Raw genomic sequence first — 18136 nt, forward strand, 5'->3', positions numbered from 1 at the left:
GACAAGCACTGGCAGTCATGCGGTAGGACCAGGTTTTTCTCAAGGACAGGTGCAGCGAGTCTTCAGTCATTGTTCAGTGTAGTATTGGTTGGGTGCGGATGTTATAGTTTTCATCTCCTCTGTGATTATGGGGAGTAAAGGGAAGAAAGTGATTGTTTCTGTGAAAGACAAGTTGAGTGGGTTAAAGAGACTGGACAAAGCGGAAACCCTCCAAAAATGGCTTCAGATTATGGTGTTGGACGTGTTATAGTGGGAGACTGGAAACATAAGAGGGAAGATATTGAAAGGTGGTGCTCTACCAGAGCAACAAGTGATGCACTGAAAATTAGAAAAACAATTTAAAATGTGAGTACGAAAAATTAAGTGAAACACTATTTCTTTGGTTCACTCAAAACCGGGAAAAAGGCCTGTCAATATCTGGACCCATTCTGCAATAAATGGCTTTGTATTTCCAGAAGGAGTTTAATGCAGGGGACCCTAATTTTACTGCCAGTGCTGGGTGGCTCGATCGATGGGAAAAACGGTCCGGCATTAGGCAGCTTAATATCTGTGTAGAAAAATTGTCAGCTAAATCCGATGAGGTTGTGAAATTTAAAAGGGAATTTCAAGAAATAAATCTTGCTGTAAGATGAACCGGTGATCACATTTTTAATTGCGATGAGACTGGGCTGAATTTCAAGATGCTGCCATCAAAACTCCCGCAGCCCAAGCCAAGATGTCTACACATGGCTACAAGCATAGTAAGGAAAGAGTTACTGTTCTTGCCTGTAGTAATATTACTGAGAACTTAAAAACAAAATTGCTTATGATCGGCAAAGCAAAGAAGCCTAGGACATTTAAAAACATTTCTGTTAATGTTCCTGTTCCTCCCTCCTAACGTGACGTCATTATGCCGCCAATGGACCAAGGTGTGCTGGAAACACTGAAGAGGAAATATCGGCGGAAACTCCTTTCATTCCTGATAGAGAAAATGCACAATGGTAACGACATGATAGAAAAGTTAAAACGAAACATAAAAGACGTGGCACACTGGATAGCGCAGTCATAGGAAGAAGTTGGAACAATGCCATTAGAAAGTCTTGGAACATATTGTTGAGTGAGGATGAACGTCGAGAGGAAGTGGTACAAGACATGGAAAACATTGTTCCCTTACTGAATTGCATTCCTGGCTGTGAGCTTGCTACGACTCAACATGTGAGTAAGTGGTGTGCACAAGATCAGCTGTTTGAACTAACTGACCCTGATTTTATTGGTTTTGTGAATGCTAAAGAAAATGAGGATGATGAAGAAGAAGAAAAAGGCATTGCAGAACAAAAGGAGAAAACGATGACTCACAGTGAAGGATTATCGTCGATGGCGGTATCTCACACCAAGAAAACGTTATTCAGCAGGCAAGCAGACATTGTTGACAAGTTTCTTTTCGTAAGACATTTGGAATGTTTTCGTTCAGTACTGCATCTACTGTACAATTGAACTGGTAAGTCAATAAATAGAGTACCGTAAAACACAGTAATACAGTATAGCCTTCGTGTTCGTTTTAATTCATTTTCAAAGTTATTCTGTATTATCCGACATTTTCGGTGATCCGACGTACTCCAGGTCCCGTTTAGGTCAGATAATCGAGACTCTACTGTATTATGAAATTAATAGATGTATATTACGTTAATTTTAGAATTCAGTCAGTATAAGAACTAACTGAGAAAGACTGCATGGGCGAGAAGGGGGTGTGGTGGGGGAGGGGAGAGGGGGTATTTGAGTAAATATTATTTGTCAGCTGGGAAGGGGATTGAACCAACCCACCATTTCTTTTATCCCACTTCAAGCACTGCTATTAATAATATATAAAAAAATATTTTGGGCCTTGACAGTAAAAACTTACCATCGGGGGAATAAGGAATGTTTGGGTTGAGAGGCTGACTGCTTGACGGTGTGTATGTTGAGTCTCCTGGTTCTCTCATGCTAAGTCCGTTGAGTCCAAGATAGTGATCTGCAAATAAGTTACATATTGGGATATAAGTATTTACCTTTAAATACAGGAGTAGTAACAAAATTATAAACAAAGTTACAGAAGCCAATGTCCTAAAAATTAGGCCCCATAAAAAAATAATATTCATCATCATAAACAATGTTATATTCTTTAGAGTGATTTCATCTACTGTAAAGTGTTAGAACAATTGTTGTGAGAACTTGCTTTATGTGTGAGGTCTTTATGTAGTCCAGTCCAAAACATGGTTTCCGGCACACAGCTGAAAGTGGGGCAGAAATGCAGATATGTGACAGCAGGGTTGTAGCCAGGAATTTTTTGAAAGGGGCTCTTCTAATAGCTGTTGAAAAATTTAACATGCTGTCATGACCACCCTATACATATTTTAAATAAATAAAAGAAGACAGAAAACACTAGAAAGACAGTATTCATATCAATGAACTTCAAAATCTTCCACTTATGTTATTACTCTGTGATGTTTTGAATGAATGGAAGCCTTAAAACTTGCGCCACATATTACATTCCGAAGAATGTGAATTATCATATTAACACTTCCACCATTTATGATCAACAAATATTTCCCAAAAATCTAGCTTTCATATAATGTAAATAATTACTGACTTAAGCTACTAGACACAACCTTTCTGGCTATGCAATATGTAGGAGCATAGGAGACAGTCGACAGCATATTCATCTTCTGGCTCATGGTACATTTTTGGTCAAATGGGATTGTTCAGAAAGTTTTGAGAATTTTCTTAAGTGAAAATGGAGTATATTTTTTCAATTAGGGGAAAAGATATCATCATAATAGTATCCACCAGTTTTTCCATGAATAAAGTTTTTCATTTTCATACATATAGAACTGGGCTGGTTTGGGAGAGTAGAATATTCATCTTTTACATTTGAAATATCCAAATTACTTCCTTCTCTAAGAATTCTAGGGGGACCAAAATGAATGGAAGAGATAGTGCAATTTCTATGAATATGGTGGTATGGTAAGATATCCCAGTCAATCTTATGTAAGTTTTAGACAGTGAACAAAGGAAATATGTGAGGCCTTGCATATCTTGTAGAACAGAATACTGTTTCTGTTCAACAATTTCATTAAATGTTTGGAACTGATTTCTCCAACTTCATAACAGATCAAATTATTTTCTGAGAGTAGTGCACAGTAACGAATACCTTCAAAATCCCAGCAGACATAGAAACTAACCCTTTGCCTGAATATTATGCTTTGATGGTTTGGTAGCCCGACTCCAAGATTGGATAATCATTGTCATAGGAACGTCATTTCATCCCCAGTCGTCATTCTCCCCAGATTTAGTGATTAGGACCATACTGCAGATAGAATACCAGTCCATGAAGATTTCCTCTGACGTGTGGATCCAAAACATCATAAGGAGAAGTGTTGTCAATATTTTTTAAGTGTATGTATCCCTTTCTAATATCATCTACAGATTTTAGGAGATTTGCATCTTCTAAGATGAAATATCCAACTTTGAATTATGCAAAACCGGGCGAGTTAGCCATGCGGTCAGGAGCGTGCAGCTGTGGGCTTGTATCCGGGAGATAGTGGGTTCAAATCCCACTGTCGGCAGCCCTGAAGATGGTTTTCCGTGGTTTCCCATTTTCACACCAGGCAAATGCTGGGGCTGTACCTTAATTAAGGCCACAGCCGCTTCCTTCCCATTCCTAGGCCTTTCCTGTCCCATTATCGCCATATGACCTATCTGTGTCGGTGCGACGTTAAGCAAAAAAAAATAAATAAATCTGCAAACAATTACTGAATCTTTGATCCACCAACAGCAATCTGTCCATATGAAACCAACCAACCCTATGGTGCAATAGCCCAGAAGGGTCATGACCTAATGACCGACCACTGCTCTGCTCAGCCCTAAGGCCTAAAGACTATGAGGTGTTGTGTGGTCAGTACAACAAATTCTCTTGGTTGTTTTTCTTGGCTTTCAAGACATGATCCACATAGCAATGCGCTTGAGTATCTACTACATCGGATGATAAACTTCTTGTTCTTATCAAATGGAGTAAATACTACTTGGGCTGAGAATATACTCCTACTCATTGCTCATGCTCATGAGTTTATACTTTGAGTAAGAACTCAGGTTCTATTCATCCCACCAATTGTGCTGTATTGTATTGTACCACTTGTTATTTGAAAGGAGAGTATGTACACTAAATGGGGCTTTGTAGCTATATGTATATATAATCCTGAAATCAACAATCAGGCACACCAGATTTACCCTTGTCTCTATCGTGATCTCTAAATTTGTGATTTCAATGGGATGATTGGTCCTTGTACTGGGGTAACATGCATTGTGGTTATGGCCATTGGAAAAGGTCCGCCAGCACTATTTGTTCTTTGTAATTTCCGATAAAAGCGTAGCGTTATGAAAATGTTGCTATGTTTGGCCATGCGTCACATCGGAGTAAGGAAATGACTTGCTTGACTGGGCAGTATACCAAGTGGAGAGTCAGTGGAGAGACGGCGTGGAAGGAATAAGCCTCAGTGGAATTTACAAATGTAGGAAATGTCATAACATGAAGAAAAAGTTGTAATTCAAGAGGACAAATTGGAGCAAATATTCATTTATAGGCACAGGAATTAGGGAATAGAATAATTTATTGAATTTATAAATACACTTATTGATAAATTTCCAAGTTCCTTGAAATCATTTAAGAAAAGACAGGGTAAACAATTAATAGGGAATCTGTCACCTAGGAAACAGTCCTATATGCAGACCTCTGATGATTGAAAATGATAAACTGGGGTAACTTTGGCCATACAGGGTAACTTTGGCAACTGACGAATAGCAAAACATATTTTCTCCTGCCTCCTATACTGAAAAAGATGAAGCACTTGCAACAACTAGAATGGACATACAATAGAATGTTCTCTCAACACTCAGTAATCCAAAGAACATTGGTGGGCCCCTTGTTGAGTCAGTCGATTTTTTTGCAGTCCCTACTATTGTCTTGTCTGGTAACAGCAGAAAACAAACTGTTCTCTAGCCCCAGCACTTGATTCTCCATTCCAGTGGTTTATGGGGTTGAAATGTAAGTACATCTGGTAACTGATCAAAATTTGATGCATTTTAGTCAAATAAGTTTTTTCAGGGAATAGTTTTGTGATAAATGTTGTCCTCTTCCGGCGTAACTTTGGCCATGCCAAGAACATACAGGAAAACATTATATGGCTGTGGGTATTGTAATTACAATCCTGTTTACTTCAAGAATGCTTTAGAAGAGATTAATAAAGGCACAATAACAATAAACGGGGAAGTTTATCCCGACAGAGAGGAAAAAGGCGGTTTCCATTATCAATGATAAATAGACAGATGTCAGTTGATATGGACAATACACATTTAAGAAATTGATTGACGGTCCAGATATTTTTTAATTTAGAAGATAGTGTGTTATGACAGTCTACAAGATTGCTTCTTTTCCGACCTGCTTTTCTCTCCATACAATTGGGATTTATGAATTTCCTACCTTTTATTTATTATCTTTTGTACCATTACAAATATTTATGCAATGCAACATGCAATTTGTAATATCATACAATGCTTGTATGCTTAGGCTAAATAAAATAGTTTTATCTTTGGGGAAAATATGAATGTGATCATTATACATCTGTTTCACCACAAATTGTTTTAACCCTCAAATGGTCAATGTAAACGACTGTTACGGTCACACGATTTTCAGGATTTTTGTATACTTTCACTAAAAATTCTTAAAAATAGGTTTTAAAAGAAAATCATGCAGTGTAATACATTTTATTAAATCTTAATATCATAGGCTATTGAAATAAGTATATTTTTGTTTTATACCTTTCATTATATCTTTACAGCCATCCTGAGTTTCCAAAAATGTGTTCCAAAATGATATTATCAAAATGTTTGCACCCATACCAGACACTAAAATATTCGACATACCTGAGAAAGTCAAATCACAATATTGTGCACAATTTTATGCACTTCAAAAAAATATAAACACTCTTGATGTTATATACACAAATAAAGATATATATACTTATATACACAAGCACTAGAATGCCCCCGCAAAGTCACCCAGAGGAGCTACCAGAACTGGACTGCTCTCTCCTTTTTCTTCCTCTCCTTTCAGGCCTCCAGAAGTGCTGCAAATTGTGGTAAAACTCCCTGTGAACTGCACAGTTACAACCAGGACACAAATACTGGGTCCTTCCCCTTTTTTATTGGTCCACAGATTACGCATAAACGTTCAAGCTTTCCAGGAAGTCTGTCAATGTCACTGTCATTATCACTCATATCACTCGCGTCACTCATTGTTTCATCCAACATCTTCCGAATGGGACTTTATCCAAAATTTCTTGGGACTTGAAACTAAATTACTTTCCATTTCCACAAAACACTGATAAAAACAGCGTGTACAACGGAACGACACCGTGACCGGCAAGACGCCATATTGTACTGCGCAGTTAAGGTAACGTGTATAAGGACTGAATTTTAAGACTGTGCAGTACATTTAAATGGCAGTCTACAACCTAGCAACTAGAGTAAAAAGAGAGACTGTAATCTGCTGTTTAAATGAAATGGCGTATGGCTTTTAGTGCCGGGAGTGTCCGAGGACATGTTCGGCTCGCCAGGTGCAGGTCTTTCGATTTGACACCTGTAGGTGACTTGCGCGTCGTGATGAGGATGAAATGATGATGAAGACGACACATACACCCAGCCCCAGTGCCAGTGAAATTAACCAATGATGGTTAAAATTCCCGACCCTGCCGGGAATCGAACCCGGGACCCCTGTGACCAAAGGCCAGCACGCTAATCATTTAGCCATGGAGCCGGACATCTGCTGTTTAAAATGATACTACATAGAGCACATTTGTGTGTTACTACGCATAACGAGAGCGTGTCTAATGAATGGCTGCAAAACAGTCGATGTATCGTCGTTGACCGCAACAACGTGTACAAAAAAGGGTGATGCATCGTCGTTTAACCATTTGAGGGTTAATTTGTTTGTGATCGTTGATAATGGGCATTCTGCAGGTTTTTAAAAAAACATCCACGGTGGCCGAAGTAACACTACATCGAAGAAAACTTCCTTTCTTGAGTTATTTTTATGGCAGCTGAAGTTACCCCAAAACATGGGGTAACTCCAGCCACTCTTTTGATAATCATAATTTGTTACTGAATAACAATTAAAATTATGTTCATATTTAAAAATGAAGAACAAACATGGCAGAACTTATATTATATTTTTCAGAAAATTAGAGGGAATATTTCACATTTTTTTTTAAATATACGAGAAAGTGGCTGAAGTTACCCTGTTTTACGTTAATGAATGCACTGTATTATGGTATATAAATTAGGTTCTATTTTAGAGTAAAATACTAATTTTGGGTGATTAGTGAAAGATTCTTTCTCCTGAGGTTTAGAAGAAATATCTTAATATTGGTTTACAGGATTAATGTTTTAATAATTCATCTGCTAAAACAAAAGTAATATGTATAAGTTGAATTATGTTGATTTTGGTGCCTTTTATGGGAGTGTGGGTGTTCTTTCAAATGGTAAGTATTTATCATCAGTATTTCTAAGTTTAGAATCTGTGTTCAGGTTATTTTTACTATTATTTATACTGTGTTCCTCTTTTGTTCCCTTTTTCTTTTTCTTCCTCTATTGCTGGTGGCATGGCAGATGCGATGTGTGTTGCACATGTTGACTTGGTTCAGTTTTACAGCCAGATACTGTTCCTGATATCAAACCTTTGTGGCGGTTTTATTCTTCTATTATATGTTTCTACGGTGGTTGACAATGCAGTGTGTTACGTGTACATGATGTATGTATTGAGTCATCATCCCTAACCTAGAGGAATTAATCCACCAAATCTAAATTCCCTGAATAGGAATCGAACGCAGGTCTCTGAACTGAAGGCTATCATAGTACATATTTTCCAACTACTGTACATTCTCCTCCTGTCCTTGATTTACTACTGCATTCCAGTCTCTCATCACAATTAGATTTCATATGTATAGCACTAAATGGATCACACATACACTCAGAATTAACCAAATTTCAGTAGGTATTTCACTAATGATCTTCATATTATCATTATCCCTTCATTCCTCACGTCTGTCCACCAGGAAATAATATTTTAACATGTAGGTGAGGATTTCTTTTAACTTTTCCTGCAAATACCTATGTTACCTTTCAATAATTTTGTAAGGGATATACCTTTCTTGAAATTTTAGTTTAAATATGTTCACTAATAAGTACTTTTTTAAATGGGAAAGAATTATACTTCTGCTCTTGTAAAGAATGATAAAAAAGGGCTAAAATTTCATACACATATCAAAAAAGATTTGCATCACCTCAGATCAAAGAGTTCCTGACTCTAGGAAAAAATAAGAGAGGGACTTACAGAGGTACCATATCAGCATTATTTATTGACCTTGACATAACAACTGAAAGCATTACAACTGTACAGTTTTGCTTTTTCAATTTGAGTTACTGAATACAACACATGCCAGTACATTTTACACAGGGTAACAAGTCCCCTTGTATTGATGCATGCTTGAATTCATCTTGGCACATGGCTCATTAGTTCATCTCTGTATTGATGGTTCAAATTATCCCACTCTTCAATGGCGATTTGGTGTGGATCTTGAACAGTGGTTGATGGGTCGTGACGTCTATAAACAGCCTTCTTTAATACAGAATGTTTCTACATTCCCATTACAGACTTTGAGGGCTTGCAATGGGGACCAAGACGGTTAAGTTTAGCATGGGAACTTGTGTCTGGAAGTGTACCATCTTACCGTTACCCGTAAAACACCAACACAGCACACGTTCAAATCTCCCGCATTTTCGGCACCCCTGACAAGAGTACGTACGTCATTGAATGATCACGTGATGCCCCATACCCATACAGGTTTGTTAACATTCCATACCATTCAGTTGAGTGTGTGATCCACACGGAGACGTGTTGTACCTGCTGTTGTACTTGTGATTTTCATTCATACGAACAGCAGTAATTCTTTACTACGTACACAGCAGTAAGCTGTACAAACAGTAGTTCATCTGCACCAAAGATTTGGGCAATAGTGGATAGGTCGTATTGGTCCGATTGCATGGCCAGCACGTTCACCGGACTTGACACCGCTAGACTACTACCTGTGGGTTCCTATGTAAACTTGATTTACGAGACCCCTGTGAAATCTGAGGAAGATCTACTGGTGCGGGTTATGGCTGTGGCGGATGTTGGAGGACCAGGTATTGATGATCGTGTGTACAAGAACATGATACGTAGGTACCGTCCGTGTCTGTGTTGGCGTCGGTGGCTGTCACATCGAGCCCCGCCTGTATTTGGACCCAGACGACAAGCAGCAGAAGTCAGACAGAGCGCCAAAAATGCGGGAGCTGTGAAAGTTTGCTGTGGTGTTTTTTGCGGGTAGCGGGAAGACGGTTCGTTTTTGGACACACGTTCCTATGATAAACTTAACTGTCTTGGTCCCCCCCACTGCAAGTCCTCAAAGTCTGTAATGGGAGTTTAGAAACACCCTGTATATCCCTGGCATGTTTAATAGGGTTCATGTCCAGAAACTTGGTGGCCACTGTAATTGAGCAATATCATGATCATGAAGGAAGTCATTAATGAGAACCGCACAATAGATGCAAGCGTTATCGTCCATTAAAACAAATTCTCCTTCAAAAAGCTGGTGATAGGTGAGTCAAAATACGTGAACTGACCTCGTATTTAATAATACCAAATACAAAAAATAAATAAATAATTGTAGAATCAGTAAAATGTACTGTGGCTGCTTTACAAAATTTAGAATATTGTAAAAGTGATAAATAAATGGATTTTTATGGAGTGACTTTTGAATTCTTAACTTTATAAATGTAAGTTGTAAATTAATGAAATTCACATAAAAGCCTAATATGTTCAGGGATGAACTATTAAATAAAAAATATGACACTCAGATGGCCTTTTCTTAATTTAAATAATCAATTTTTAGTTAACATATAGAAGTTTCATCTTACTGAGCTGCTGGAAGATTTTTCAAAAAATGTATCACACCTGTAAACATTTTAAATAATTATAGTGAAAAAATATTTTGCTTATCATGTTTGAACAAATGATGGAACTTTATTTCTCATACTGCACCCACACAGTTCAGTGCTCACTATGCAGCAATAAATTAATTGATCTTTCAACTTAACCCATTGAGTTTTAAAAAGATATTGATTATACTGCTCAGAAAAGTCCGAAAGTTTTTTATTGGATAAAACATATTTTATAACTTAAGATGTAATGTTTTTATTTGTTCCTTTAGTTTTCGTATCTGGGGACTTGCCCACCTCCCACCTACCCATGAAGAAGTATTGGGTAAGACCTTGCATACATTTCATCTGAATACTTACTGTGGTCACCAGATGGTGGTTCCTGTTTTATAACTTTTTCTTCCTTGCTGTCCTTCTCTTTGTCTCCTGAAGATTTCTGATCTGCCTCCTGTTTTGCTTTACGCTGAAGTTTCTTCATCTTAGCTCGCTGATTTTGAAACCATACTTGTACTACCCGTACACTTAATCCTGTTTCCTTTGCTAATGCCTCACGAACCTAGAACGAGATGAAAACAAAAAGACTGGATTTTTAAAAATGGCGACATTGGGATTGTGACAGGAAAGGACTAGGAGTGGTAGGGAAGTGACTGTGGCCTTAATTAAGATACAGCCGCAGCATTTGTCTGGTGTAAGAAAAAGGAACACAATAAATATCTTTTTTTTTTTTTTAACTGCTTGGGAAAAAGAATATAAATCAAAGTACACAATTTTTCAGTACAGGCGATTTACTGTGAGAGTGTGCTAACATTATACTCTAGAACACTAATATTAACATATTAATTAGATGGCTGGATATTTTAAATTAAATAATAGTCATGTTCACATAATTATTTGGAAATAAAGGCAATCTGTAAACTGTTAAAACTGACTTAAATTAAAAGAGGGTGTCTTACATTGAACAGATTATGCTTTTACATGTACCCTTAATACCAAGCTGTAGAGCTCACCTTGGATGATCATAATATTGACTTATTTTATTTTGACTGTTTTATAACTCAAGTTATACTCTTTTCTGCGTGCAATCAAGATTTATGGGAATTATCAGTGTTCATGTGATATAGATGTTGATTCCCATAGGGAATCTGAAATATTTGTCCCGAATGAGTAAATTTATAATGTCCAATATATTATCCAATAACGGACCATATATTGGTATTATAAATTTACTCATTTGGGACAAATATTTCAGATTCCCTATGGGAATCAACATCTATATCATCTGATGGCCAAGCAGGCATCAATTTTTGGTAGTGAGACAAAGTCTCTCATAGTGCATTGGCACTGCCGGTGGCTTCAAGTGGCCTACGCAGTGGCCTCCACGGTATGCACTAGCCATGTGTCTTGGTAGATGTGCTAGGTACCAACTGACGAGCCCAACCTAGCACACGGGGGCGAAACGCTGGCAACCAAGAGTGAGTTAGCTGGAAAATTTATAATGTCCAATAACAGAGCATTTAAGTTGGTATTATAAATTTACTCATTCAGGACAAATATTTCAGATTTCCTATGGGAATCAACATCTCACCATTTCAGGTCCATTTTGACTTAGAATCCAGAAGCAACTCATTCTACAATGTAATTTGTAAGAACTACTTCCAAAGATCATAAGGATCCTTTATGTCATGAAATACAGTAATTCAAGGATTTTACTCAATCTCAATGGTTATTCTACGATGTTTGTATGATTGCACCTGTTAATATGATAAAAGGGAGCACATTCAACGCCCAACTGTCTACCAGTGCGACCAACAATTCTTGTGTAAAACGAAATTGTAGTTCCTGGTGAGTTATCTGCAACATCTTGTATAAGGTAAGCTAATGGATTACATTACATTATTCACACTTACCTAATATGTGATTATGATGCATAACTCATCACCATCATCATTTCCCTTTATCCAGCTGTAGCCAGGTAGGGGCAAATATGGTTCCTCTTCACTTTCATCAGTCTTTCCACCACTCCTCCTCCAACACTGTGTCCCAGTCCAGGTTTCTTTCTATAATTGGATTGTGTCCTTCCATTTCAATCGTGGTCTTCCATGGCCTCTCCTTCCTTGCTTTTGCATTTTCATCACCTATTTTGGCATTCATTCATCACTCATTCGCTTTATGTGCCCAGGCCATCTTAGTCAGCTCATTCATTTTTTCCACTCCAATTTCTTCCTGGATTTTCTCATACCTGATTTTATCTCTTCTATTCTTCTGTATCATACTCCTCAAGAACTTCATTTCGGCTGCCTATATTCAACTCTCATCCTTCTTTGTATGATGCATAACTATTGGTAAATATTGTCATGAATAACGGCCAAACTTTGAGGGAGAAACTGTGCCATGGCATACCGTGAGCAGTTCTGAACTGCTGCTATCCATTGCAAATAGCATTTCCTGGCCATTCATTCTATATAACGGCACAGCGATCTTCAATAATGGGGAACTTCTCTAATATTTCATCTGTAGCAGGCTTATTATTGCCCACATAGAGATATAACAAATCATGGGGCGCCTGTACCTCGGCAACATTGTTTGATTACATGATAGCGCAGTAGTAGATGAATGGAGAAAACTAGATGAACCAAAAGGAGTGGCTGATTTGGTGATCTTTTACAGTCCTGAGGAGGACAAAGCTAAAAATATTTAAATGTATATTTTTATATTAAGAGAATAAATCAGAATATCAAACCAACCACTGAGAAACTAGTTATCTGTTCCCATGATAATGGAGTAGATATGATAGTATTACATTGTCTTGACTGTCATTTATAGAATCTTAAAAATACTGCATGTATATAAATTGTATGGAACACTAATTTACGATAATCTGCTAGTTCTACATACTTTTCCCATCTTAGTAAATGGTCATCTTATGCCAGCTTTTTCAAAACTGAACCATGTTAAAACAATGTGTGTGCATGTATAACAGATGATAATTTTATGTCCACTTTACATATGTTCACCTCCGTAGTGTAAAGGTTAGCGCTATTAGCTGCCATCCTTGGGGTGCCCAAGTTTGATTCCCGGTACTGCCAGAGATTTAAGAATGGTAGGAGGACTGGTATGTTGTTAAAATGGTACATCTAGCTCACCTCCATTGGCGGTGGGGATGAGGTCACAAGAATGAGCTTAATGTCTATGTAGGCCTACGAACAGCATTCTTCCTAATGTACAACAGATAAGGTTTCTATAGTGAATGATGTAAGCTATCTACAACACATAAATGACTATGAGTGTTATAGTGCCACAGATACATTACTCCGATAATGCATTTTTTAAAATGGTAATGGCCTCCGAAGAGGCCTAGTGCAGGAGTTGACACTGTATAGGTGAACTGTGCGTGAGTGAAGATGGGGCCCTACCTATGATGAATTTTAATGCTGAAAACGGCACATGTGCCCAGCCCCCTGAACCATTGGAATTAACCATTGAAGGTTAAAATCCCCAACCTGGCTGGTAATCGAATCTAGGAACCCTTGGACTAAAGACCAGTTTGTTAACCATTTAGTCAAGGAGCCGGACAATGTATTACTAGTAAGTTAATAACATGTGCATAAAGTACGAAATGTGTTCAGAAAGAAACCAAATTTTTGAAATAGCGTGCCAGTCGGCAGAGTAAGCTACTGAACTCACGTAGCGGCAGATTTATACAACTAACTGCCATTTACCGCGTGCATGTGGACAAGCTGTTCATTGGATTAGTGCCAAAGTGACAATAAAAGAGGTTGAAGAACAATGTGTGTGTGTGTGTGGTCAGTGCAAAATTTGTGCCATGTTTGCTGACTGACGATCAGAAATAGACCCATGTGAAATCAGCCATGAAATGCTTGCCACTGCCAATGACAATGACAACTTCCTTATGAACATTGTAACAGGCGATGAGACATGGGTTTATGGCTATGATATTCAAACAAATGCTCAGTCGTCACATAGGGTGGGCAAAAGGCCCCTCGTCTGAAGAAAGCATGGATGAGTCGGTCAAAAATCAAGGTGATGTTGGTTGTGTTTTTGGACTGCAACGGCATTGTCCATCAGGAATCTGTACCACATGGTCAGATGGTAAATAAGGAAGTCTATCAGGGAATTCTAGTGCATTTGAGGGAGATTCAGGACAATGCAACAAGAGACTTGAGTGCCATCCCAGAAAGTGCTTTCCAGGAGTATTTCCAAAAATGGAAGAAATGATGGGAATGGTGTAATGCCAGTAGAGGAGACTACTTTGAGTTGGATAGTGCTTAAATGTTTGTATAATAAGTGATAAAGATATTATAGCAAAAGTTTGGTTTCTTTTTGAACACCCCTTGTATATCTTTTTAAAGCTTACATATTATTCACTTTTGATGTTGATTAATACTGTCATTACTCCTGAATATGCACAAAATTCACCTTCTGAAGTCATTATCACTAATATTAACCTAAAATGTATGGAAAATCATAGAACACCAGAAAACTGCTATAATGGTACAGCATTGTTATTGTGGTAACAATTTGGGAACTAACCTGCATCAAAACCACTCACACAGTGCTGCATGGCAGCCATAGTCATCAGGCTGCAGTTTGTGCGTCGAGTCCCTCCTAAATGTATGCCACCCAAGATCTCATTTAACAATTCGATGAACCTTTACGGGATTCAGATTCAAGGTTATAGCCACTGCTCTAGTGATATTTTGAGAGCCCACCGCTACAGCCTTAACTGCATTAACAGCATCAGGATACCTATACTGCACATCACAGTGATTCATGTAGTACTCCATGTTTATGTGGTTTGGCCGCTACCTCTCAGGATAAGATAGTTGCATGCCTTTGATTTCTTCGGCATTCCCCATAGCCTAACAGCATATTCAGCAGCTCATTGTAACTATATCACTCCTGCTTCATTCAGTAACAAAGAACATGCAACCTGAACATTTACTGGTGCTGTACTATGGGAATAGTCATAATATCAACAAATATCCTTCTTGTGCACAATGCTTTAATCCCCATCTGATGAGTCATAGAAAGACTCATTTTCTTCTAATACAAAACTGTAGAATATCTGCCTTTCTGCTGCACAGGTAAAGCAGAGTGGTTGCCAACATATTGGGAGTTTGGACTGAAAATCAACCTCTGAAGCACATGTTCCTGAACTGTATATATCTGAAGCATGTGCTAAGTGATGTCATTCTCTTTATGTAAACATTTTCAACTACTTCTGAAATAAGAGAGGTGAGTAAATTCTGCCAACTTCACCTGTCCTGGAGTCCACCCATGCCTGGTCTAAACAAATGCGTAGCAATAGAACGACCACTTTATACAAATGACGAACTTGTGGATATGGTGTCTATATTTGGAAAGTGCCATCTTTTCCTTGGCCACCCTTATGGTTGATGGGCCTCAGGGTTCAAATCCAGTGGTATCTTTGCAGCTGAGGTACTACTAGTACACAGTACATGGCACACAATCAAGCGAGTTTACTGCATTTTATCGGTAATTAAAGCCACTCCAAATGCCACCCTGACATCCTGGTTTCTTATGTAGTCTAATTCAGTGAGCCCCAGTCGCCATCAAAACATTTCCATGACATGGAGATGTTGTTCATGACTTTTTTTTTTTTTGCGACAGGCCAACACTCCGGCCCATATAACGCTACTGGATGAACAATCATTCCATACACCTTTGATTTTAAGTACAATGGGATTTTCTGGTGCTTCCAAGATATAATGTCTATAATAAAATGTCCAAAGTGACATAAGATCCTAACTAAAACGTCGACATACTGAATAGTCCAACATTTAATGCCCTACATACAATTGGTCCAATATATGAAATGTCTGATAATTAAGTTGTCCAGCAGATGATGATGCCTAGCATACTAAAATGTCCAACATGCAAAATGCCCAACAAACGAAAATGGTCCAACAATAGTTTATCATTACTATAATATTGGAGTATCATAAAATAATAATTCGTGAAATGGATGCAATGCCCCAGGTGATCTACAGCCAGAAGAATAAATCCATGTTGTACATCAGAATAATTTTTACCACGACCATTCTGGGAGCCGCGGGGAGGATAGAAAATATTGGTGATATTTTGAATGGGAGACCTGTAATGCAAGATGTGCAATGAATGCTGACTTTGAAAATCTTAGAATGATAACAGATGGTACAGGGAACCATTTACATCGTCCAAATGTCAAAGAGGCAAGGGTTAGAGAGACACTGAACAGGATGAGAAAGAAGCCAAGGAAAATCCTAACTCATCTTCCCAGCTCAAGCACCTGCTAGAGTTAGTAATGAAGAAAGTAAGTCTCTCTCAAAGAAATACAGTAATGACAATGATTTCTTACCAGTAAAATCAAAATCGCCCTCTGCTTCTGCAGTCAAGAAGGCAAATTTTGATTGTTGAACCATACAACAAGACATTAAGAGTTGAACATTTTCTGTGTGTTGATTCAGGTGTAAATAACGGATCTTGGGAGCTAATTTTTTCTACAAATAGAAACAGAACTTTTGGTTGCAAGTGATACTATATTCAGTGATGGAATATTTAAAACTGTTTTAAATCCATTCATTAAACGTTTTACAATTCATGGGAATGTTCTTGTGTTTGTATTTCCTTTTGTGATTTGTCTAGCAGCTTGGTAGAATGGAGAAACTTACAGGGTATTAAAAGAGATTAGAAGTTATGCAGTACCCTGTATCTCACATGAAATCCTACTTATGCAATGTACAATTTTGAGCTTGTCTATATGAATGCTTTTCGAGTGACATTCTCTCAGGCAGTAATCGGTGGGTGCCTCTTCCACTTCGATCAAGCCATATGGAGAAAATATATCCAATAAAGGTCTGAAGGTGCATTATTTAGATGTTGCCCAACCTGAAATAAGAAACCAAATAGAGGAAACTATTGTTCATTTCACTAAATAACTTGCAAATGGTTTGGGATTTAAATATTTCTTGATGATGTTTTGCATCTAGCATCTTATTTATTTACACTGCATATATTACTAGCCATCCAGCACAAGGATGATGATGAGCAGTTCCTACTAGATTCCCTCCTTAGACATGGAATGTCCATCATATAGAAATAAATGAAAGGCAGCACACGAGTAATGTGGTTGAAGGATTTTGCTATCAGTTTCAGAGACTTGTGGTCACTTATCACATGAACATTTGGTGATTTATTAACAATATTCAGTTGTAATTGAGCTAGTGAAGCGAGAGATTATATTAAATGTGAGTGCTGAGCAAGGAATATAGGAATTGCTGTTCAACAGTTTCGGGCAACCACAGGTCGATGGCAAGGACATGTGAAGTGGCAAGTGCGAAAAGTAACTGGCAAGAATAAGGCTTGCAGGTATTTCTGATTTATATTTAACTTGTGTGTTTGACAGACTGAAGAGCTTTTCAGTTACATTTAACTGAGTTGACACTGAAAAGTATGGCTTCCTTCTTAACAAAATAAAATACCCATCCAAGCATTAATGGTGAAGTGATCATGGATGTGCAATCCCTTACAGCAATGAGGGTTTCCATAAGCATAGTGAATCTCAGTGTGTCGATTAGTACATCTATCCCTCCTGAATACTCACTTGTCTGTCCAAAAGAATACAGTACTTCTTAAAAAGGCATCATTGCACATGTTATCAAGTGCAACCAGATAAACCAAATCAGGCTGACACATTACATACTGTACCAGGAAAAAGTTGTTGGGCGAGAGCATGGGAAGGATTTCAGGTTGTGTACAGTCTTATTGGAGCAGGTACAGAGAAGGAAGACTTCGCAGGGTGAATAATAGATGGTATTAAAATTTTTGATAAGTTTTATTAACAATTTGAAGAAAATCACCCTGCTTCTCTCATTCATTCAAAAAGTAAATCTTCCATTGACATGCTCAGAATGAAATTAAATTGTAGAATTGTAAACATTGTCAAGATCCACTTGATGTTCGTAAAAATGTCCAGAATGAATAATAGCTTTCAATAATTTCAATTAAACACACTCTAAAGTTCAACTAAGTTTCCACTCATAGATTCAAATTCAAAATAAAAACCTTGTTC

General features: G+C 37.8%; 1 protein-coding gene across 1 annotated transcript in view; it reads right to left on the bottom strand.

Moving 5' to 3' along the window:
- Positions 1 to 18136, bottom strand: part of Lmx1a (LIM homeobox transcription factor 1 alpha) — a 275615-nt gene that overhangs the window by 15256 nt on the left and 242223 nt on the right. Inside the window, exons 8-9 of the mRNA XM_068226504.1 lie at positions 10405 to 10600; positions 1880 to 1987 (exon numbers count right to left, since the gene is read on the bottom strand). Of these exons, the coding sequence (XP_068082605.1) occupies positions 1880 to 1987; positions 10405 to 10600 (304 nt within the window). The remainder of the gene's footprint in view (positions 1 to 1879; positions 1988 to 10404; positions 10601 to 18136) is intronic.

Source organism: Anabrus simplex, chromosome 2 (genome assembly GCF_040414725.1).
Source record: "Anabrus simplex isolate iqAnaSimp1 chromosome 2, ASM4041472v1, whole genome shotgun sequence".
Lineage (NCBI taxonomy): Eukaryota > Metazoa > Arthropoda > Insecta > Orthoptera > Tettigoniidae > Anabrus > Anabrus simplex.